The 23,461-nt window shown below is 35.7% G+C and overlaps 1 protein-coding gene across 5 annotated transcripts in view; it reads left to right on the forward strand.

The window, feature by feature from the left end:
* The window catches only part of Dync1i2 (dynein cytoplasmic 1 intermediate chain 2), a 53,032-nt gene that overhangs the window by 22,886 nt on the left and 6,685 nt on the right, over positions 1-23,461 (forward strand). For all 5 annotated transcript variants that reach the window (XM_029557246.1, XM_017794907.2, XM_008855253.2 and 2 more), the window contains 8 exons: positions 11,715-11,810; positions 12,036-12,198; positions 12,311-12,410; positions 12,871-12,996; positions 13,855-14,001; positions 14,433-14,546; positions 14,836-14,969; positions 16,229-16,373. In XM_029557246.1, coding sequence (XP_029413106.1) covers positions 11,715-11,810; positions 12,036-12,198; positions 12,311-12,410; positions 12,871-12,996; positions 13,855-14,001; positions 14,433-14,546; positions 14,836-14,969; positions 16,229-16,373 — 1,025 coding nt within the window. The remainder of the gene's footprint in view (positions 1-11,714; positions 11,811-12,035; positions 12,199-12,310; positions 12,411-12,870; positions 12,997-13,854; positions 14,002-14,432; positions 14,547-14,835; positions 14,970-16,228; positions 16,374-23,461) is intronic.

Raw genomic sequence — 23,461 nt, forward strand, 5'->3', positions numbered from 1 at the left:
TGAGTAGAGTTGGGTCTTTTTCTTATTTTGGCACATGCTCGCACATGGAAAGCAAAGGAGAATGGCAGGCATTCTGTTCCATCACTCTCTGCCTTCTGCCCTTGAGGCAGGTTTTATTTTTTTACTGAACCCAGAACTACCCTGGCAGCCAGCAAGCCCCAGTGACCCTCCTGTCTCTGTCACCACAATCTTGGAGTTAGAGGCATACATACATGATCTGATCTGACTTTTTTTTAAATATAGGTACTAGGGATTTGAACTTAGCACCTCATGCTTGTCATAGTAAACACTCTTATCCAGTGCTCCATCTCTACAGCTTCTATTTTTGGCATATTTTCTTTTCTTTTTTTAGGGGGAGGGGTGGGGGTTTGAGACAGGGTCTCCCTGTAGTCCTAGCTGGCCCAGAACTCACTATGTAGACCAGACCTTAAACTCATAGAGATCTGCCTGCCTCTGGGATAAAAGGAGTACACCACCATGCCCGAGCTTGGCATATTTCGTAGGGAAACTCTAAAATTAGTCATGCTTTTCAGCTTCTGTATTTATATACCATTTTAAAGAGTTTTGAAGCTTTTACATTTTTTGGAATGGCCAAAATTACTCGTTGAGTAATTTTTTGTTGTTGTTGTTGTTGATATAAACTCAAGTTCTCAATATTCATTTGTCACTGATATATATTTCTTTGAGAAACAGAAAAGCTTAGTGTTCTATTCCTGTCATTGAGCATAAAGAGATTATATTCCCAAAAGAGATTGTGTGCAACAGTAAAGGAAGTCATGTAAATTATTTTCTGTAGGACATGACATATTCTGATAATGCTGTTATTATTATTGAAAGTAATAATCAAATCTTGGGCTGGGGATATAGCTCAGTGGTTACTTACCTAGCATGTGTGAGGCTCTTAAATTTTCTCTTTTATGATTTAGGGACTCTACTATGTTAATTATTTAGTACCCTTTAATCTGTATTAGTGGCAAAAGTATATGCAGATAGTTATATTGAGTATAGAGTCTTAGGTTCTTAAGCCAAAATACCATTTTTAAATTGAAGATCAATTTTTTAAATTTTAAATTTACTATTTTTATTTTATGTGTATGAGTGTATTGCCTGCATGTATGTGAGTGCACCTGTGTCATGCAATGCTGTGGAGGTTAGAAGAGGACTTCAGATTCCCCTGGAACTGGAATTAAGGACGGTTAGCTGCTATGTGGGTGCTGGGAATCGAACCCAGGTCCTCTGCAAGAGCAGTCAGTGCTCTTAACCACTGAGCCATCTCTCCAGCCCCAAAGAATTTTTAAAGGATCATTAAATAATGACTCTAGCATAAAGACTAATGAATTTATGTTGTACATAAAGGACAGATTTACATGAGATCCAAAAACAAGTCCACAGTCTCTTATCTGAAACCTTTGGAGCTATATATGTAGTAGCTTTTGAAACCTTTCAGCTTTTAGGAAAGTGGTAAAGTATATTATCATACATTAAGATCCCAGCAGCACCTCAGGTGTTAACGTTTTGGCAAAATATAGAAGTATGCTAAATGAGATAAATAATGATTATAAATACTTTTCTTCTGATCATGTCAGGGTTAACCACTAAATGAGTTACAAATTTTGGAGTTGTTGACAATTTGGAATAAGGTATTCTGGACCAATAATAAATTATTCTTTTTTTCTTCCAGTTTTATGTGTATGAGTATTTTGCCTGCATGTATGTAAGTGTACCCATGTGTATAATGCCCACAGAGGACAGAAGAAGGTGTTGGATCCCCTGGAACTGAAGTTACAGATGGTTGTTAGCTGCTTTGTGGGTGCTGGAAACCAAACCTGGGTCCTCTTCAAGAGTAACCAGTACTCTTACTCACTGAGCATCTCTCCAGCCCCATAAATTACATTTAATTCTTTCAATAGTTTGTGTATAGGGAACATTTTTTCCTATTTAAATATAGAAAATCAAGTATAAAAATTTAATTTTTTATCTTCAAATTTTCAGTTATATTACTGTTTCTCCATTAGTGAGAAACAAAAGTAATATTCATTACAGAAAGCTAAGAAAATACAGATAAGTCAAAAGGATAGGGGGAAAAAAATCCCTGAAATCCCTAGAAAGTGTCCAAACTTTTGTATGTCTCAACAGAAAATTCGAGTTACTGCTATTTACAACCATTTGACTAAATAGATTACTACATCCTCTTTTTAAAGTGTATATTAATTCAAAATAAAGTCTTCATTGTGATGTTTTCATACGTGCATCTATTCATCATTTATGTCCCTCCCCGGAAACCCCCTCCCGTGGTCCTTCTCTTCCCAAGTAGTGCCCCTTCTGTTTTCATCGTGGACACTTTTAACAATTCTCCTTTCTCTGCCCTCAAAGGATGGAAATGAAATAAGTACTATACATATTTCCTTTTACTTGTCTCTAATGTCTTAACATTATCAGATATGCAATGTTTAGGAATTTTTGAAACTAGGGTAACATTTTTATCCATATATTTTTTTATTTTACATAAATATTTATTTCTATGGACTTTTTTTTTCATTCCTGCATCTCCAATGGTTGGCAATATAGCTTTTATATGTGTTGTATAATCCTTATCCTAAAAGAAAATATTTGAGCAGTGGTAAACTTATTTGAGACACAAGCAACTTAAAAAGGGGGAGGAAGGAATGAAGGGAATTGAAATTCATCATAGAGAAAAAGTTGAACTATGAGTGTGAACAATACTAAAGAATGTGCAAGATTACATACTGTCCAGAAAGTTCTATTTTATTAACTAGCACATTGATTAAAGTATTGTACCTATCCTTTTGGAGCCATATTATTAGACATGTTAGAAAGTGAGCAAAATAGCCAAAATTAGGTCACGGTGAGTCATTTTAAAACAGCCTCTTTTTCTTCATCTGCTGATCTGGAGAATATATTTTTAGCTATACCATCATAGTTGTGAAGTGCATTTTGAATTTTGGAATGTAAAGTATTTAGAAACTATTTTGAATAATGCCTATTATAGCAATAATTATATTAAGTATAAGTGAAGATGTTCATTTTTAAAAATAACTTTTCTGATTATTATAGTACTTTAGAGAATTTAGAAAGCACAGAAAGGATATAAAGAAGCATTGTACGACTGCTACTGTGTACTCATTGTTAATATTTTGTTTTCATTGAATATATTCACTTTTTAGTATTTTTTCAGTAGTTTTATATATATGTATATATGCACATGCAACTTTGTGGCCTACTTGAAATTTACAATTTTATTTTTTTAATTTTAATTATTATTTTTGATGTGTATGAATGTATTGACTGCATGTATATAAGTGCTCCCATGGCATGCAGTGCCCATGGAAGTCCGAAAAGGGCATCGGATCCCTGGAACTGGAGTCACAGACAGTTGTTAGCTGTCGTGTGGATGCTGGGAATCAAACCTAGGTCTTCTGCAAGAGCAGCCAGTGCTCTTAAGCACTGAACCTTCTCTCCAGCCCCCAAATTGGCATTTTTAAAAAGATTCATTTTTATTAATTTATTAAAGTAGGTATATGTGTGAGTATGTGCGCATGAGTGCAGTGCCTGGGGAGGCCAGAGTTGTCAGATCCACTGGAGCTGGAGTTACAGGCGGTTGTAAGCACCCCCATGTAGGTGCTGGGAATCAAACGCCAGTCCTCTGCAAGAGCAATATGCCCTTTAACCCTGAGCTGTCTCTCCAGCCCAAATTCTCTGTTTTTGTTCATTTGTTTTATTTCGGGTTGAGGGGTTGTTGTTTGATTGGTTGGTATTTGGGTTGGGGGTGTTTTTTGTTTGTTTTTGGTGGGTCTGGGGATTGAACCCAGGCCTTGGGCAAGCTCTTTGTCACTGTGCTACTTCCTAATCCCAAATTTGCCCTGTAATTTCTTACTTTTAAGATACTTGTAGATTTGTGGTGGTGGTGTTTTGGGGTTTTTTTGTACACCAGGCTGGCCTCAATATCACAGAGATCCATTGGCTTTTGTCTCCTGAGTGCTGGGATTAAAGGCCTATACCACTGCACTTGGCTTAAAATTATTATTTTTATAATACAAATACTTTGTGCTTAATTACATTTGTTCTTTCTCATTGCTTTAATACAGTGGTCCTCAAACTCAGCCTGAGTGGTTAGCACTTAAGAATTTCTTAACAGGGCAGGGGTGTTGTTTAGTGGTAGCCTTCTTGCCTCACCCTCAAAAGACACCAGATTTAAGCTCTAGCACTGCAGTTTTGCTTGTTTGCTTTTTACCATTGGAGAATTATGATTGGAGTGTAAAAGTAAATTCAGGAATGCAGTATAATCAGTGCAGAAGTACATGTGAGCGAAAAATCAGTCTTAATTCTTACCAGTATTCCATTTTTTGTTATTTTTAAATGATCAAACCAGTTCTTTTAAAAGATAATTTGGCTTGGCCTTGTTTTTCTTTTTCTCCTTCTAGCTATCTTCTTACTGTCAAGTTTATCCTGTAAGTTGGCAGTCCTGTTTCTGAACTAAGGTGCTTTTCTGTCCTAAAGCACCTACTGTGAATGAAATTGACTAGGACCATGTGATCTCAGTCAATTTCCTTCTCCCCAGGTAAACAGCTTCTAGCAAGAGTGGAAGCCACAGATACACTCCTGGTAGTTACTTTCTTCCTTTACCTTTTAAAAGTTTTAACTCTTGAAAATGACATTATTTTTTTTTCTTATCCACCTCTTCAGTGTGGGATTTTTGTTGTTGTGACTTTTAGAAAAAAGGATTTAAAGTAGGAAGAAATCCTAAGGGCTGTTTAATCAGTTTGTTTACATCTATGGAAACCAAGGTCCTGGGGAAGTTCATTGATGAACCTAAGTTTGTGGTGGGAGGAATACCAGGGTTACAACCAGAACAACCTAGCACTCCACTTCTGAAGTGCCTTTCTCCTTACTCCATTCCACTTTTTATGTGAGGGGACTTCCAGTTTATTATTTATTGGTTTAATAACCAGGTATTTTTCCTCAAAACCTCTTGATTACTATTTATAATGTACAGGATATTGTTATATGTAAATGACTCCTAATATTTTACTGCATAATCTTATCATCTAGAATCTATACTTCCCAAGTAGACCAAATGTGTAGGCCTTGTAGAATACAGTATTAGCCTTATTTAAAATGGAGTTTTTAAAAATTCTGAAATAAATAATAGATCTATAAATTAGTTTTAACTTTTTACCTGTGAGAATATAAATAGAACTGAATATTGTATCAATTCTTAATCTTGAACTAAAAGACTTAAATCAGAATGTCTAAAAACTTTGACCCTAGGAAAAATGTAATACTTGATGACACCATAAATAACAGAATCTAAAAATGCCCATACAGCCAAAATAAAACTCACATTTTCTATTTAAAAAATGATGTGTAGGGGCTGGAGAGATGGTTCAGCAGTTAAGAACACTAGTTGTTCTTGCAGAAGACCCGGATTCAAATCCCAGCACCCATGTGGCAGCTAACAGCTGGTCGTAACTCCAGTCCCAGGGGATCTGATGGCCTCTTCTGTCCTCGCAGGCATTGAACGACATGGGTGCACTTACCTACACACAGGCAATACATTCATACACATAAAAAAATTTTTTTAAAAATAAACTATTTTTTTAAAACTGATGTAGAGATAAATTCCATATTAAAGTATTTATTTCCTCCCTAATTAACATATCTAGATTCAAAATACTTTTGATTACAAAGTCAGCTGTAGGTTTTCTCTTATTGAAAATCCAAAATTTTAAGCAAATACAAGTGCTCTTATTCTAGATGTAAAAAAAAAAAAAATAGTAAAAGCAGAACTAAGAAAGGAATTCCATGGATATGCTGATGAAACTGTTCTAACGAAGAGTCTCTTAACCATGTATTTGATTTTAAGCTATATATAAGAAGATGGAATTATTGGGCTGGAGAGGTGGCTCATTTAACAAAGTGCCTGTCTTGAAACATGAGGACCTGAGTTTGGATCCCCAGTACCTATATAAAAGTCAGGCATGGTGGCACACATCTGTGACCCTAGTGCTAGGGGGACAGAGACAGGTAGAGTCCTTGAACTTAGTAGTTAGCCAGTATGTCAGTTGGTGAGTTCCAGGCTAAGTGAGAAACCCTATCTCAAAAAATAAGGTTGAGGGGCTGGCAGGATGGCTCAGCAGGTAAAGGTGCTTCCACCAAGCCTGCTAATCTGAGCCCTGGAACCAACATGATAAAAGGGGAAAACCATCTCCAGAAAGTTCTCTGATCTTCACATGCACACTGTTGAATCCATGTATTCCCGCACCCCATAAATGAATGAATGAATGCACATGCACACTGTTGCATCTGTGTATTCTCCCACCCCATGAATGAATGAATTAATGAATGAATGAGCAAACGTAATTAAAATTAAACAAAAAAATAAGGTGGATAGTGAACAAGGAAGACACCCAACATCAACCTCTGGCCTCCACATCCATGTGCACCAGTGTACACTTGCACCTTCATGTACAGGCGTATATACTTAAACATATAATCCCACATGTACTACACACAGACACACACACACACACACAGTATTTTTAAAAGATGAAATTGTGGGGCTGATTGTGGTGGCACATGCCTTTAATCTCTGCACATGGGAGGCAGAGGCAGGTGGATCCCTGTGAGATTCAAGCCAGCCTAGTCTACATAGTGAGTTCCAGACCAGCTGTTGGTACAGGGAGACCCTGTCTCAAAAAAAAAAAAAAAAAAAAAAAAAAAAAAATGTGAAACCTAAAAAAGAATGAAGTGAAAATGATATTGGCTATTGATTTTTATTTTTTTTCAAAAAAGATTATTTGAGGGCCAGAAAGATGGCTCATCAAGTAAAGGTGTCTGCCAAGCCTAATGACCCAAACTCAACACCCAGAATTCACATGAGAGAAGGAGAAAACCAACTCCCACAAGTTGTTTTCTGACCACCACACATATACCATGGCACACATGTGCCAGGCACAAACACATAAATAAAATTTATTTTTTTTAAAAAAAGATTATTTTGGCCAGGCATGGTGGTGCACTCCTTTAATCCCAGCACTCAGGAGGCAGAGGTAGACAATCTCAGTAAGTTCAAAACCAGTTTGGTCTGCGTGGTGAGTTGTAGGCCAGCAGGGGCTACAGCAAGACCCTGTCTCAAAAAACAAAACAAAAGATTATTTCGAAAATACTAAGGGAAAATCATTCCTGTTTAGTCTGTATTTTTTAAATATTTTATCTATTATTTTTATTTTCTGTGTATGAGTGTATTGCCTGCATATACGTAGGTTCACCCATGTCATGCAGTACCTGCGGAGGACAGAAGAGGCTATTGGATCCTCTGGAACTGGAGTTCCAGACAGTTGTTAACTGGCATGTGGGTACTGGGATTCGAACCTGGGTCTTCTTAACTGCTGAGCCATCTCTCCAGCCCCTAGTCTGTATTTTTAAACTAATGATTGAGAGATTCCCACAGATGTTCTTAAAGATGCTTTCAAGATTATTCATAAGTTGATTTTTTGAAAGTTGAGTCATTTTTCTAAGCAGCAAATTGCCTAGTTTTTAGAATTCATTAGCAGCTTCCTTTGTACCATGAACAAACATGATACATAAGTTCTTATATACCAGGCTTTATAAATTAGAAATTCTTCATTTAATATTAAGTTATCTTAAATTATCTTTCATGCAGTATTAAATTATCTTAAAATATCTCAAAATACATATTATACCAGTATAGTAAAACTAATAATGAACTGATTGCCAATAAATCTATTTTCTAAACATCAGTGCTGTAATGATAGTATTTATCAACTACATACTGAGAATCATAAGTGATAGACTTACAAGTAGCAATATTTTTTCAGTACTGATATTCCATATTCTAAGATCTTACATATTGCTTTTAAAATGTGTTCAAAGTATAGCTTATAGGTTATTTTTTATGTAGAAGAGATATACTTTTTAAATTTTTTTATTTACATAAATAATTTGTTGAGAGTTTCAAACATGTATATAAGGTGTTTTGATCAAATCCATGCCCACTCCCTCCCCTCCAACTCCTCTCATATCTCCCCATCACTTACAGCTTATTCTTAAGTGTAATATGACATATAAATGGGAAAACTTGTTTAGAAGAAACCTTCCTTGAGTTTAACAAAAGCCACCCATTTCACAGATGATTTAACTTTGATTAACCCACTCTATTGTAGATTATTCTGGCAACCAGAATTTGACTCCTTGGTGTGATCTCTAGATGCAGCTTAATTTACAGAACAGTTTTTCTTTCCATCTCACCAAAATACATCACAATTTTGATGTTAACTCAAAGTAAAAATTCAATGGTTCATTAAACCTAGGTTTAGCACTCATTGACAAGAGATTTGCCATTTTGAAAGTAACTGCTACTTTTCTGTACTCTTTACTGCTCGGTTTGTAACCTTAGCTTCCCTGTCAGAGAAAGCATGGAGTTAACCACTTTAGCATATTTTAATGAATATTCATCAGTAAATTGATGTGCCATGGCAGTCCCATTTTAGTCTTCCTTTTCAGTTATAGTCTTTTCCAGTTTTTAGGTACATTATAGCTTACCATGTAATAGGGACCATCTAACAGAATCTCTAGAATTGTAATATTATATTTCGGGACCATATTAGTAGTTCTGCAATAGGTACTGTATTGTTATGTTTCTAATAAGAAAAGTACATTTGTTCCAGAGGACCATTCTTTTATTTGTTTATTTGTTTGTTTGTTTGTTAAGACAGGGTCTCCCTGTAGCCCCAGCTAGCCTGAAACTCACTATATAGACCAGGCTGGTCTTGATCTCAACAGAGATCCACCTGCCTCTGCTGGGACTAAAGGTGTATACCATCACACCCGATTAGAAGACCATACTTGTACTTGATATTGTAGGTAATTGCTTAAGATAAGCTTTATAACAAAAAATACATTTGCAGGTTTTTTTTTAAGAACAGCATATTCTTTGCTTTTATAATCCTGGAAAGTTATTTACCTTAATTGCTTTTCTGAAGTTTGGGTTTAATTATCAGTTACAGTGTTTAAATCCATATTTAGTCCTTATAGACAAAGAGATATGTTCATTTATTCTAAAATTCCAAGAGCATGTATTTAAATAGCTACTCCTTATCCAGTTACAATGTGGCATGGCAAATGCTGTGTGGTAGGCAGACCCAGACCAATGGCTAACATAATTCATCTACATTTTAAATTTTAAAAGGAAAGACTATCTGTAAACAAGATCTTTTCTGTTAAATATGTAGATTACAAGGTCACTTAGCACCAAATATGCATTATGACAGGAATTTGACACCTGTCATTGGAAATGGTACCTAGAAGCCCTATAATACAGCGAAGTCAGAGGAGAATAAGGTGAGGGTAGGAGGCTATAATTTATAATTCACAGTGCTCAGGAATGACTTGTCCAGGGTGACTCAAAACATCCACTCTTAATTTTAGAATTTTCATACAGTGAACTGTTAGTTAATAGAACTAATTAGGAGAGCTGACGGTATTAGCAGAAAATGAAATACATATTTTTCTCATGCTAAATTTTTAATTGAAGCAAAATATCCTATTATTCTAGAAGTCAACTTTGAAGTTAAATGTAATTAAATTATTTTATTACATTAGCCTTGCAGATTATTTTATGGCAGAGTTGTATCCTAATGTTTGAGCAGTACAGTACAGAATCACCATCAGTTGCACTGTTTTCAGATTAATAATCCTTTGTATATGAGAATTCATCTAAGAAGGAGTAGTGTCTTTCTGTTTCTCTATGTGATTATTTTGCCCCAAAAAGCTTTCATTTTTTTAAGTAGCACAAAAGCTGTAATTGGCATGCTTTGTAAGGAAGTGTCAATGTGCAAGAGATGGCGATCACTAAGAATTCTTTTACGTGTTCCTTCCCCTTTGCACCACCGCCTCCTCAGCAGGGTCACTGAGATCACTAGCTTTTCTTGAAATGGCCATTTTCACTGGCAGGTGCATTATACCCTGTATTTTCAGATTGTTTTTCCATTCTGAATGTTTGGCAGGTTGATTGCTCTGGCTGCATTGACGGAGAAAGGGCTGACAAATGCGGTTGGGCTGGCTGAAAAGACAGTGATTACTGTTTTCCTTTGTGGCTGATTGAGGCCCTTGAAAGGAAAAATTTTAACCTTCACCATTTGGTTCAAAAGTATGAGCATATATTGAAATCATTCTTGCCATTTATCCTAGTTCTGTAAACTTGTCAGAACGTAAAAATCGCTCAATTTCAAGTAATGTAGGATTGGCATACGTCATTATCATTTTGATTAAGTTGGAGGTTGTATCATTGTGTGCATTATACAGTGTCATTTAAAGCTTTCCACAGGTACAGTTATATTTTCATTGCTTATACTATAGAGATAGAAAGATTTTCTTAGCTCTCTAAACCTAACACTATGTGTGTGGTTTGGCAGCTGGTGTGGCCTACAAGCTGCATTTTGTTTGCAGGGTAAAGGCTTGTCTGTAGGCCTCCTGGAGTGTGGGTAATTGCACAGGCTCGCCATTGGGGAGAGACAGAGGATTGGAAGCAGTCAGGCGGAAGAATGCTATGCCATCCCATTGCCACCTTGTAGCAGAAAGACACAGTCCCAGCAGTGCCATCTGGTTGTTGCTGTCTAGTCAGCTGGCCTGGCTGCTGGAACTATGACTTGGCAGCTGGTTCCCATCCTTGACCATTCTTTTGTGTAGGTTGTATGTATGTGTGCTTTAGATCATTTTGTACATGGGTCAAGGAAATGACTGTAATGAACAAGGAAAGTCCCCGCATTGAATAGGCTTTCATTACTTGAGATGCACTCTGTTGCAGATGCCTGCTGCTATTCTCTTTATAGACAGATAGGTTTGCTTAGGCAATAAAAATACATGTTTCTTCATAAAAATCTATCTTGGTTTGTAGTTAAAAGAAAAGGCAGGCAGAGTTATGTGTCCTATAACATTTTTAAATAAATGATTTCAAGTTATATCCTGGTCTGGGGATACAAGAGGTTTGGTAATTTTTTTTTTTTTTTTGTCTTAAAAACATCGTATACCTCAGTGTACTTTTATTAAAATTAAAGAAAATATTGTTTTTAGTGCTTATTGCCACATCATACAATGATAGATAATGAGACTTGCATTTAAAATGACAGTAGAAAATGTGATCTCATAGCTATTATCTTTAAAATCTGCCTCTCAGATAGCAACCTGAGAGTTAATGTAAGCCGTCTTTATGCCCTGTGAAGACCCATCAAACACTGATGGTTTCAGATCACAAGTAAGCAGTGAGCTCTGTGGGCTATTTTAGACATTTGATTTTTTTCATTCTATAGCATTAATGTGTCAGCATGCTATATAAAACTATGCAGTAGTTGCATGTTGTTACGTATGGAATGATAATACTTGCAGGATTTTAAAGACTTCCATGAGGAGTCCATACTATTTGCTTACATATCTTATACTTATGTAGTAACAGAATTTAATATGATTCTTGATGAGGTATAGAGCTATGTATACAAATCAAGAGGTTTGACTTAATTCTTTAAGATAGTGCTGGTAAAATTCATGTTCTCTATGTTTTATTAGTGACTTACTTCTACTTTCATCTATGAAGTTGTATATTGTCTAAAATACAACCTTAGGTGTTACCAGCTATTTTTATAAGAATATTTTTCTTTATTCCATTTTTTTTTGTTCAGATGAAGAGGAAGAAGATGATGTAGTGACTCCTAAACCTCCTCTTGAACCCGAAGAAGAGAAAACTTTAAAAAAAGATGAAGAAATTGACAGTAAAGGTATCTTAAAGTATTTAACTTTAATTTTGTTTTTAACGATTACTCTCAAAACTTCTTTTATCACGTATGTGTTAAAATGGAAAAAAATGCTCCAAGTCAAAGATGTGAATGTGGTTTAAAAAGAATGTATGGTATTTCTTGTTCCAAACTGTAATAGTGAGCTGACATGATTTGACTGGCCTAAGTCATACTTCAAAAAAGAAAATAACCCATTTTTTTTTCCAGCTCCTCCTCATGAGCTAACTGAAGAAGAAAAGCAACAAATTTTACACTCAGAGGAATTTTTAAGTTTCTTTGACCATTCTACAAGAATTGTAGAAAGGGCTCTTTCTGAACAGATTAACATCTTCTTTGACTACAGTGGGAGAGATTTGGAAGACAAAGAAGGGTAATGTGTAATTACCAAGATTATTGTTTCAGCAGCATTAAGTTATTGTAAGGTTGAGAGTGGTCTAAATTATAACACTATTTTTTGGGGGGGGGTTGATCTTTTTCTATAGGGAGATTCAAGCAGGTGCTAAACTATCATTAAATCGACAATTCTTTGATGAGCGCTGGTCAAAGCATCGAGTTGTTAGTTGTTTGGATTGGTCATCTCAGGTAAAATATAGCAACATTTATTGTTACTAACTTTTAAAGTTATAATTAGCATATATTTTATTCTAATTGTATCTTTTGTAATTAAATCAATATGTATCCATTTAAAATGACAGTGGATAATAGTTTTAATATTGCCATAATCACTTTGTATTATGTATGCTGGAAGAATGAAAAATGTTAGATTTGAAATTCAGAACTTTATGCCAAGACCCAAATTTATTCACCAAATGCTTTGTATAAAATTTAAACAATTGTTTTAATAAAATGCTTTAACATTAAACCATTTTAAATAATCAACTGTGCTCATTTTAAATTGTGCTAATATCTTAAAGAGTATAATTGTAGAAATAATTTTTCATGTATTTTCAAAACAACCTGACAGGAACAATCTGATAGTTAGGAACACAAAATAGTTCTTATTATGCATAGACTTTTTTTTCCACTCCATTCTTGCGAGCAGTATCCAGAGTTACTTGTAGCTTCCTATAATAACAATGAAGATGCTCCTCATGAGCCTGATGGTGTGGCCCTTGTATGGAATATGAAGTACAAAAAGACTACCCCAGAGTACGTGTTCCACTGTCAGGTAAGATGGTCTTTTAACAGTCTTCCTCAAGTTTAAGGATTCATTAATAAATTTAGACAAGTGCTTTTTTTCCTTTCTTGTCAACATGATGATTTCATTGGATTGGCATTTGCTAAACCACTCCATATTTGCAAACATATGTTAACAGAAAACTGAATACGTCTCAGTTCAACATGATCTGCCTTTTGTAGCTTTCCTGACATCTCTTATGTTTAATCACTCCTAAAGTCCTTTGCAGTTGTGATTTTCTGTTATTGTGATTGATCATATAAAAGGGATCTTTTAGGAAATGTCTTTTCTACAGGGAGTCTCTCAGGAACTTACTTGCTGAATATACAATTAGACGGCTGGCCCACTGAATTACTTGTACATGGCCTGAGGAGTTAGAGCTAGATAGTTTTAAGTAGAAACATGTGGTTGAAGTAGGAAGCAGATGTAGATTTTCTAAAGTAGATTTAGAAGGTTAGAATTTGCAAGTGTTTCTGATTGCATACTTGAAATCTTTTAATAATGTCATAATCCAGAATAAATACCCTGAATCAAAATTAGTATATATTTTACTGTTATAGTACAGTCAGAGGTCAATCACAGGCCAGGTATCCTTTAAAACTGTAATCAAATGAAGCAAGTTTTTGTTTTTTGTATGTTTACATAGTTTATCAAAGATACACATCATGTTTGACTTTTGAACGAAAACATTCTAAAGGATTTTTTATATTTCTTACACAAAGTTAAAATGTAATTAATTTTTATAACCTCTAATACAGTAGAGAGGGAAATGTTCCAGATAATAAATTTGTTTTTTTAATTCATCTGACTTTCACTTGAAATTTTAAATACAAAAATTCTTATTTGCAGTCAGCTGTAATGTCTGCTACATTTGCAAAATTTCATCCAAATCTTGTCGTTGGTGGTACATACTCAGGCCAAATTGTGCTTTGGGATAATCGTAGCAATAAAAGAACTCCAGTGCAAAGAACTCCACTGTCAGCTGCTGCACACACAGTAAGTGAAAAAGGTTATTTCATTAGGTTCTGTGCTCCTTCCCCTCCAACTGCTCTGTAGCATCCAGCAGAGTGGTTTCAAAATGTGTTTCCTTTGATGTACGAGTTCCTCATCCTTTAGCAACCAGGAACGAAGGCCTTTCTTCTGTATTTTGAGGGATGCACATATCAGGAACTCACCTCTCTTCTAAGACAATCTTTTATTAACCTAATAGTAACAAACTTCGTGTGAAAACTACTCCCAATCAGGGCTGGGGATATTGCTCAGTGATAGAGCACTTTCCTAGCAATGTGCAAGGCCCTGGTTTCAATTCCCCAGTAATACTAAACCACAAAACAAAAACCAACCAAACCAAAAAGTTATCAGATTATGAAACTGTTTTGATATGAACAAAATACCCATAATTAGACTTTTTTCTTTAACATTTTTAGCACCCTGTCTATTGTGTAAATGTTGTTGGGACACAAAATGCTCATAATCTGATTAGCATCTCTACTGATGGAAAAATTTGCTCCTGGAGTTTGGACATGCTTTCCCACCCACAGGTAGGTTGAACTTGGGAAACTGAAATTTTAAAGTAAATGTTACTTTTTACTGTACATATACCTTAGTGTGTGTTTTTTCACAAACTTTTCATAATATTATATAAATTATAAACCTAAATGTGTGTTAAATACAGTTTGTTGTGTATATATCTTATCAAACATGCTTAATTTAACTGAGGTAGGTTTTTATAAGTAGTATGTTAAAGAATGGCTCACAAAGCAGTTAGAATTAGAAGGTTTTCTATGAAGGATTTGAAATTAAGAGTTTACAAAGAAATTTTCTGTGTAGGATAGCATGGAATTGGTTCATAAACAGTCAAAGGCAGTGGCCGTGACATCTATGTCCTTCCCCGTTGGAGATGTCAACAACTTCGTTGTGGGAAGTGAAGAAGGTTCTGTGTACACAGCATGCCGCCATGGCAGGTAAACCTAAATAGGAACTAGCAATTATTAAAACATTTTTCCTTGTCTTGTCTTATTGAAACAAATTACTCCTTACTGAAATAGAATGCTGTCTTAGACTCCTGGTATACTAAACTCAGGCACATAAAATTTAAAGTTTGGGGGTTTTTTTTTGGTGGGTGGTGGTGTTTTTTGAGACAGGGTCTCCCTATAGCCCCAGCTGGCCTAAAGAACTCACTGTGTAAACCAGACTGGCCTTACTCTCACAGAGATCTGCCTGTCTTTGCCTTCCTAGTGTTGAGATTAATGTCATGCACCACCACACCTCACTTTAAAGTTAATTTTTTTTTAATAAAAGTATCTTATATTTATAAGATGTTTTTGATTTTGTAGGTTGTAGTGTATTGTATGGATTTTTGTGTATGCATCTCACAGAAGTTTCTGGTAGGGAGGAATAGTCATCAAGTATAAATTCAGTGTGGGGCTGGAAGGATGGTTAAGAGCACTCACTGGCTGCTCTTGCAAAGGACCTACCTGGGTTCAGTTCCTAACACCCACATGGCAGCTAACAACCATCCATAACTCCAGTTCCAGGGTATCTGACACCCTCTTCTAGTCTCTGTGGGCATCACACATACACAATGCACTTACATCCATGCAGGCAGAATGCTCATACACATAAAATAAAAATAAATCATTTTTTTAAATGCAGTATGCACATACCACATACTGGCCTTCAGATTTGTAAATAAAATTTTTACCTGTTTTCTTATTTTGATTTATTTGGGCTTTGGGCTTTAGTTGATACTAGTGATAACTATATGTCATGTACATATTTTTAATTTACTAGTATTTATCCCATTGTTTAATTTGTTTTGAAATTGTTTAGCTGCTCCTAATCAATTGGTTCCTATAAAAAAAATGAGCATCTGGATTTCATTTAAAATACAGATCACCTTCACTTCAAAGCTTTTGATTAAAAAATGGCCCCAATTGTCTCTTACATAGCCCCCTCTGTCCCTATTCTGCTACCTTAGATACTAGAATTGTAGGTTCTCTTGTCAACAGCATGATGTTTATGGCTCCAAAAGATGCCTACTACTTTAGTAGTGTTATCAAAATCTGAATAGAATAACATTCAGCATAAATTATGCTGATGCATTGAAAGTGTAGAATTATGTTTGTTGAAATTAAAAATCTGATCTATAAACCCACAATAAGATATTTATATGTAGTCTACTATGGGAGAGTTTCCTAACATTTTCACTTTTATGAAATAGCAAAGCTGGAATCAGTGAGATGTTTGAGGGGCATCAAGGACCCATCACCGGCATCCATTGTCATGCAGCTGTTGGAGCAGTAGACTTCTCACATCTTTTTGTCACTTCATCATTTGACTGGACAGTAAAACTTTGGACAACTAAGGTAACTGAATGCAATACAGGTCTGCTCATTTGGTCAGTTTCCTGACACAAGGTGGTGCTCTAATACTGTATAGGAAAAACAGAAAGCTTTTAAATGTCTTAGAATTATTTCCTAATAGATAAAACCTGGTAAAAAGTTACACAAAGTGTGATTATGTTGTACTTTTGATATTAGGGTGCTGACAAATATAATGACCACACAAATAATTGAAGATCAGTTTTCCTACCACTTCAAGGCTTTTCGGGCATAGATCTGTTTACGTTGAACTGAGTTGGGGGAAAAGACATGGGTATTTTGTGTAGTAACTCACATAATTTCATCTACCTCTCCACAAAGGCCATGCATTTGCTTGTGGAGAGCTAAGATGCTTGTTCCAAACTACAGTGGCTCACAGAGCTGATGGGAAGTAGAGAAAAGACAAACTGATTTATAGTATGTCCTATACAGTAAGGCTATACAAAATAATCTTGAATCATTAAGAAAGCCTTTTGAAGGCATGGGTGCATTTTTTTTTCTTATTCTATAATAATTTCATTTGTTTTAGCCTTAGTAAACTTCAGTTATTTGAAATACCCACTTACATGACAAAGTGCTTCCTCAACCTCCAATAATTTCAGTGAATGCGACTTGTGCTGCCTGGTTGAAAGTCTCAAGACAAATCTAGGTAGAGAACATTACCTTCTGTGACAGAATTTGTAGTTTCATATGACCTTATTTTGTAATTAACCTTAACTTGCTTGCTATCTAGTTTCTCTGCAGTATCATATTGTTTGTAGTAAAGCTGCATACTCAGTATATCAGATTTTATTTAAGCTACATTTTAAGACTTACTTTTTCTGTCTGTCTGTCTTAAAGATTGACCTTTCTATTATTATTATTATTATTTGGCTTTTTTACATAGGGTCTCCCTTTGACTACAGCTGGCCTGGAACTCACTGTGTAGGCCAGGCTGTTTCCCATCTCACATGCCTCTGCCTCCTGTGCTGGAACTAAAGGTGTGCACCACCGTGCTCAGCTTGACTACTTAACCATGAAGCAAAGTTTAGAGACTTTAGAGATGTACGGTAGTTCTTCAAGTTCTTTGAGAAAATCTAGTATTTACTAGCATTAAATATAGTATTTACTGTAATAGTGTGCTCCTGCTTATTTATTGAGCTCTGGTCTCAGAGATCTGGGATAAACTCACTGCTCACTTTACCTGTCTCGGTGCTTCCTTTCAGTCACATGGATGATTTAGAAAACTGCTTTGCAAAGCTTGCCTTTTAATATTGAGCGTTTTCAGGTTTGACTTAACAGACATAAAAATAGCATTTACCTGAAGTCTAATGAAGGAAGCCTCTAGAAAAGTGCTAAACACAGTGTTCAGCATATTATAGGCATTTGTCATTGCTTAGTTCTTCTCATTCTTCTTAATGGGGATCAGAGTTTAAATGTGTTTAATCAGTCATCTTTTTCATTGTTGAATTGTTCTTAAATTTTTGTTCTTTTGTTATGAAGATTCATACATTGGAACAAGGTAGAGGAAGATCTCATAACCATAAGCAAAGAAGTGAATACTCTAAACTGTGTAACAGGAGAAAAGTACACAATTTAGCTAATAAAACAAGATACAGAATTGGAAACATAGACCCAACTATTTCTCTATAAGCTTCAAGCTATAAGGTTGCAAGATTTCTGGTTGTGCTGTCAGAGGATGATCCTGTGTGTTGTCACAGGAGATGTTAACGTCTTTCCTAGGTTGTTGGCCAGCTTCTTTCCCTTTTTTTGGTAGTTAAAAAGAATTTCATTCGTTGATTGATTGACTGTTGGATTAGTTGATTAGTTGACTGATTGATTTTTAAATCTGGGAGCTTCAGTTGGCCAACTTCTTTTTTGCTTTAAATTCGAAGTATCATCTGTATATATATTAACAGAATTTGAAAGCAGAGTTCATCTCACCTATTCAAAAGTAGAGCTTATCTGTGATAGCAGACTGGTTGGCATTTGTCTTTGTAGTACTACACAGCTAGTTGATTGATAGTTGATATTTTTGTTTCTGTAATTTACTGTATTTCAGATTTTATTTTACTGTGTCTGTGCATGTGTGTTGTATATGTGTGAATGTGGGTACACTAATGCCACAGTAAACACACGGAGGTTCGAGTTGGTTATTTCCCGCCACCTTGTGGGAGGGGTGAACTCAGGTCATGAGGCCTTCATTCAAGCACCTCTACCCACTGTGTCATCTCCCTAGCCTACAAGTAGCTTTTGAATAAGAATGATAGGTGGGCATATCTCTTTCAGTGCTATTTAGGTTAAGCTTTGTTGCTGCTTTTATTCACCCAGTTGTGATTCATACCTCTGTCCTGCTCCCAACACCCTTCCACAGAAGTGTCCAAAGGATAGGCCAACATTCGAATAGGGTGTTTTTATATAATACATAACCAAGAACCCTCTAAAATTTTATCAGAAGAATTACCTTGGGCTAGGACTGTGGTTTAGTGTACTTCAGTGCTAGAGCACTTACTAGCATATATGAGGTCCTGGGTTTAATCTTCAGCTCTGGGAGAAAAAAAAAGAGTAAGAATTATTACCAGTTAGTATAACATTCTGCATACAATTCTATTTGATTAAGAGTCAAGCAGCAACAATCTGTTGAGTAAATATTTATGTGTGTGGTCATATTGTGTACCCAAAGTCACTGATTCCAACTTGAATTCACACTTCCAACTTTGTTATTTATTTCTGCCCTTCTGAATAATTTGATTGAGGCCAGGTGCTATAATAGTGACTAGTAGTCAGAGCTTTAAAATCTTCTTTGAAAATGTTGATCTAGGGGATGGGGAGATGGCTTAGTGGTTGAGAACACTGGCTGCTCTTGCAGAGGACCTGGGTTTGTACCCACGTGGCAGCTAACAACTAACTGTTCATAGCTCTAGTTCCTGGGGAATCTGACACCCTCGTCTGACCCCCATAGGCATTGCACAACACTGGTGCACTTACATACATGCAGTCAATACACTCATACACATAAAATAAAAATAATAAAATAGTTTTTAAAATATGTTGATCCAATTATATTCTAAACTTTTAAAACTGGTTCTTTATAAATTTAACAGACTTTAAATGTTTTGCTTCTCACCTCTCCTTTTTAATGCTTTCTTATGCTGAGACTTGAGCCCCTGTGAACTGGAAGAATAAGTCATTAGATGTTGCTGTATCTTTGTGTCCCCTAAGATCTGACTCTGTCCCAATAGCAAAGTAAGATTCTGCCTTTTTCTTTCTTTATACAAATCCTGTAAAAGCTGAGTGCCAGAAATTGCAGTTTGGCACTGCCTCAAATTTAGTTTAAAACAATCTTCAAGCTGGGCATGGTGGTGCATGCCTTTAATTCCAGCACTTGGGAGACACAGGCAGGTAGATCTCTGAGAGATCAAAGCCAGCCTGGTCTACATAGTGAGTTCCAGACTAGCTGTAGCTACAGAGAGACCCTGTCTCAAAAAGACCAAACAAGCAAGCAATCTTCAGTAGTGAATTCACTAATCCTAGCTTGGTCAAAAAATTTAAACATAGTTCCATAGTCTGATTCATCAGATTGTTTTCATTACCTTTTTTACTTAAGCTATTTACAGTGTAGAAAACACACAAAAATACTGTCTTCCCCATATTGATAAATGTTAACCAAGTTGTTAACTTCTATAATATTTGGAAATTACTATTACCATCTCAAAACACCCAGTTTGAAAATTCACAATAAGAATATGTTAGTGGCTCTGAAAAAAATGAGAATAAATGAGCAGTGACTATTTCTTCAGAGTAACCTGGAGACCCTAGAAGAGACTGATTTGGAGTCTAACTTGGCAGTTAGCTGAATGTTCTACCACATCTTAATTTGTCATAGGTTACTCTTAAAAGAAATATTTGTTAGAGAAGATGTTTTAATATATTTGCAATATATTTTAGTTTCAGAACCATACTTACCATGGAGTGACAAAGTTAGGAATTAAAAAGATATTTTATTTTATTTTGTGTGTATGATGAGTGTTTTGTCTCATGTATGTAAGTATAATAGGTATATGCAATGTCTGCAGAGGTCAGAAGAGGGTGTTGGATCCCCTGGAACTGTAGTTACAGATAGCTGTTAGCTGCCATGGGGGTGCTAGAAACTGAGTTTGGGTCTTCTGCAAGAGCAACCAGTGCTCTTAACCACTGACCCATCTCTCCAGCCCCCAAAATTAATTGTTAATGGGGTCATTTCTTGAAATGGTTTTCAGCCTTTTGTAATCCATATACCTTGAAATTTTTAGACTCAATGTTTCAAAGCCCATCCTTTCTCTGGCAACTTACTTGCTTAACCCTCAGCAGGGATGAGCATTAAAACAGGGTTAAAAGATCCTACTTGTGTTTTAAAAACCAAATGCCCACATATTAGACAAGTTATAATGAAAATAATGCTTTAAAATGTTATTTCTGAAAGAAGGTTGACTAATGATCCAGACCCAGTCCTACCTGGCAGCATTTACCTCAGTAACTTGCTACCAGTCAAAGTCCAACTCCCTTTTTAGAAACTCAATTTTGTCAGCTATTGGAATTGATTAGACAAGGGAATGCTGAATATGACGGGCTCCTAAGACACTAATACATTGGAGAATGTCGATTTATTAATTTATAGTCAGAAACAACTGCCAGAAGGCCCAGATTCTCCTGCTGGTCTGACCAGCTCATTGTTTCCCTCTAGACTACACACATGGGGAGCCAAATTATAATCAGAAGATTGCTTGGTGAGCAAAGAATTAGAACAAAAGAAGTTTTATTGTTTGAATATTCAATGGCATCAAGCTAAGATAACTTGATTCATTCATCTTCAAACAGAGATAGCCTTTCCATGGAGTAATTCTCATAGTCCATTTTCTGAGACTCCTTCTCTCCTGAACAGTGGTAAAATGATACTGTCTTCATTTTCCTTGTGAGACTCTGTATTCTTTGCTTTTAACAGCTACACCACAAAAATTATCTTTAGGCAGGTTATATAGTAAATTATTTCTGACCTTGGAATGATTTCTTTTTAAAGGGAATCTGTTTATCACTCTCATTATCCAAATTGAGGATACTTATTTCCAGTTTTTTAGTGAGTACCTCACTGTTAATCTTCATGTATTTACTATAGAAACTCTTAATAATTATCTAGAACTTCCCAGTTACCCCAGCTTTGGGGGGGGGGAATCATCTGTATTGGTTTCTTATTGCTGCTGTAACAGGCTATACTACAGTGACTTGCAATAACAAGTTTATTCTCTCACAGTTTAGGAGGCTAGAATTCCAAAATCAAGGTGTAGGCAGGATGGTTACCTTTGGAGGTTCTGAGAGAGAATTTGTTGTATTTGTCTCCTAGTACCTGGTGATTGTCAGAAATCCTTGGTGTTCTTTGCCCTGCAGCTATGTCACACCAGTCTGTCTCTGTCATCAATAACATTCTACCAGTTTGTCTCTGTGTCCACATTTCCTCTTAAGAACACCAGTCATACTAGATTTAGGGCCCACCCTAATACAGTATAACCTGTATCTTAAGTTGGTTACATTTACAGAGAACTTATTCCAAATAAGGTTACAGTTACAAGTACCAATGGACATGAATTTTAGGGAAACACTATTCAACTTAAGTTTAGGAAACAACTGTATGACTTTTCCCTTGACTATACAATGTTTATTCTCATAACTGGACCAATGAGTATTCTGTTTATCCAAATGCTATCTGACTTTTCAAAGAACCCCTTTGTTTTTATTTCTTTTGGAAAATATGTTTTACAGATCATTTGTGAGTAAGAATAAGAGACCTGTATGCATTAGAAAGTTCAGTGGCTCTCATTCTTGATTGTATACTTGATCAGCTTTTCAAACTTGTCAGTGTTTACCTGATACCCAGACCAAATAAATCAAACCAAAGGGAAAAGCCCACACAGCACTGTATTTTTAAAAAGTCTCTGGGTCTCATCAGGTGTGGTAGCTCACACCCTAATCCCAGCACTGGGAGGCAGAGGCAGGTGGATCTCTGTGAGACTGAGGCCAACTGGGGCTACAGAGACAGACCCTGTCTCAAACAAGTAAACAAATTCTCTGGGTGGTTACAGTAAGCAGTCAAGCTTCAGAACCACTAATTCAAAGTCTTTGCTTTAGAAATAATGCTTGGAAATATTGAGTGACTTTTTCCAAAGTCTTAAAGCTGGTTGACAACAGAACTGAGACTAGAAGCCAGTTTCCAGACCTCTCTTACCTCTCCCTACTGCTTCTGCCATTTAGGCAGAAGTACACTTCAAAGTAAGGGAAAATACTACTTTTGAAAGATCTTTAAAATGTTCCATTTGGGATTTTAATTTGCAAAATCATATTACTATATTGTGGAATATTATTTTGATATTAAGTATGTATATTTTCTCTGTGGGATAAAAAAATGTGGTTAATCCTTAGATAGCTATGTCTTTTAAATTGGATTGGAAAAGAATTTCAAAGAACATTTTAAATTGGAGAACATTTTGCATTTTTTTCATATAATTTCAAAAATTGTGATCTTTGACCAAGCTGCATAGCAATTCACTGAGCAGATAAAGATATTTGATCTAACCATTTTTGGAGACATTTAGCAATCTTTTTATTACAAACATTTAAATCTAATTTGCATATAGCTTTTTCATAGTTTGTAGTTTACAAAAATGAATATGTACTCATCTCTGGCTTGCTGAACACTGTGAGATTCATATTATTGAGTATAGTTCTAGATCATTCTCTTTGGTGTATACTATTCAATCATGTACATACAACATAATTTATGTGTCTCTTTTGCTGATGGTATTCAAGCTAATTCAAGTTTGGAGCTGTTATGAAGAGTTCTGCTAAGACAATGGTTATAGCTGTCCTTTTCTGCACTTTCCTTTTTTAGGCAGAGCCTCACTGTGTAACTGAGGCTAACCTCAAATTCATAATCTTGCCAAATGCTGGGATTGCAGGTGTGCACCACCATACCAGTTTCAGTTGTCTTTTGGTGGCCATAAACAGTCAATTCTCTTGGGCATATACCTGGAAATGGAATTACTCAGAGGATATGCATATATATA

This window comes from Nannospalax galili, unplaced genomic scaffold (genome assembly GCF_000622305.1).
Source record: "Nannospalax galili isolate Female #2095 unplaced genomic scaffold, S.galili_v1.0 scaffold346, whole genome shotgun sequence".
NCBI lineage: Eukaryota > Metazoa > Chordata > Mammalia > Rodentia > Spalacidae > Nannospalax > Nannospalax galili.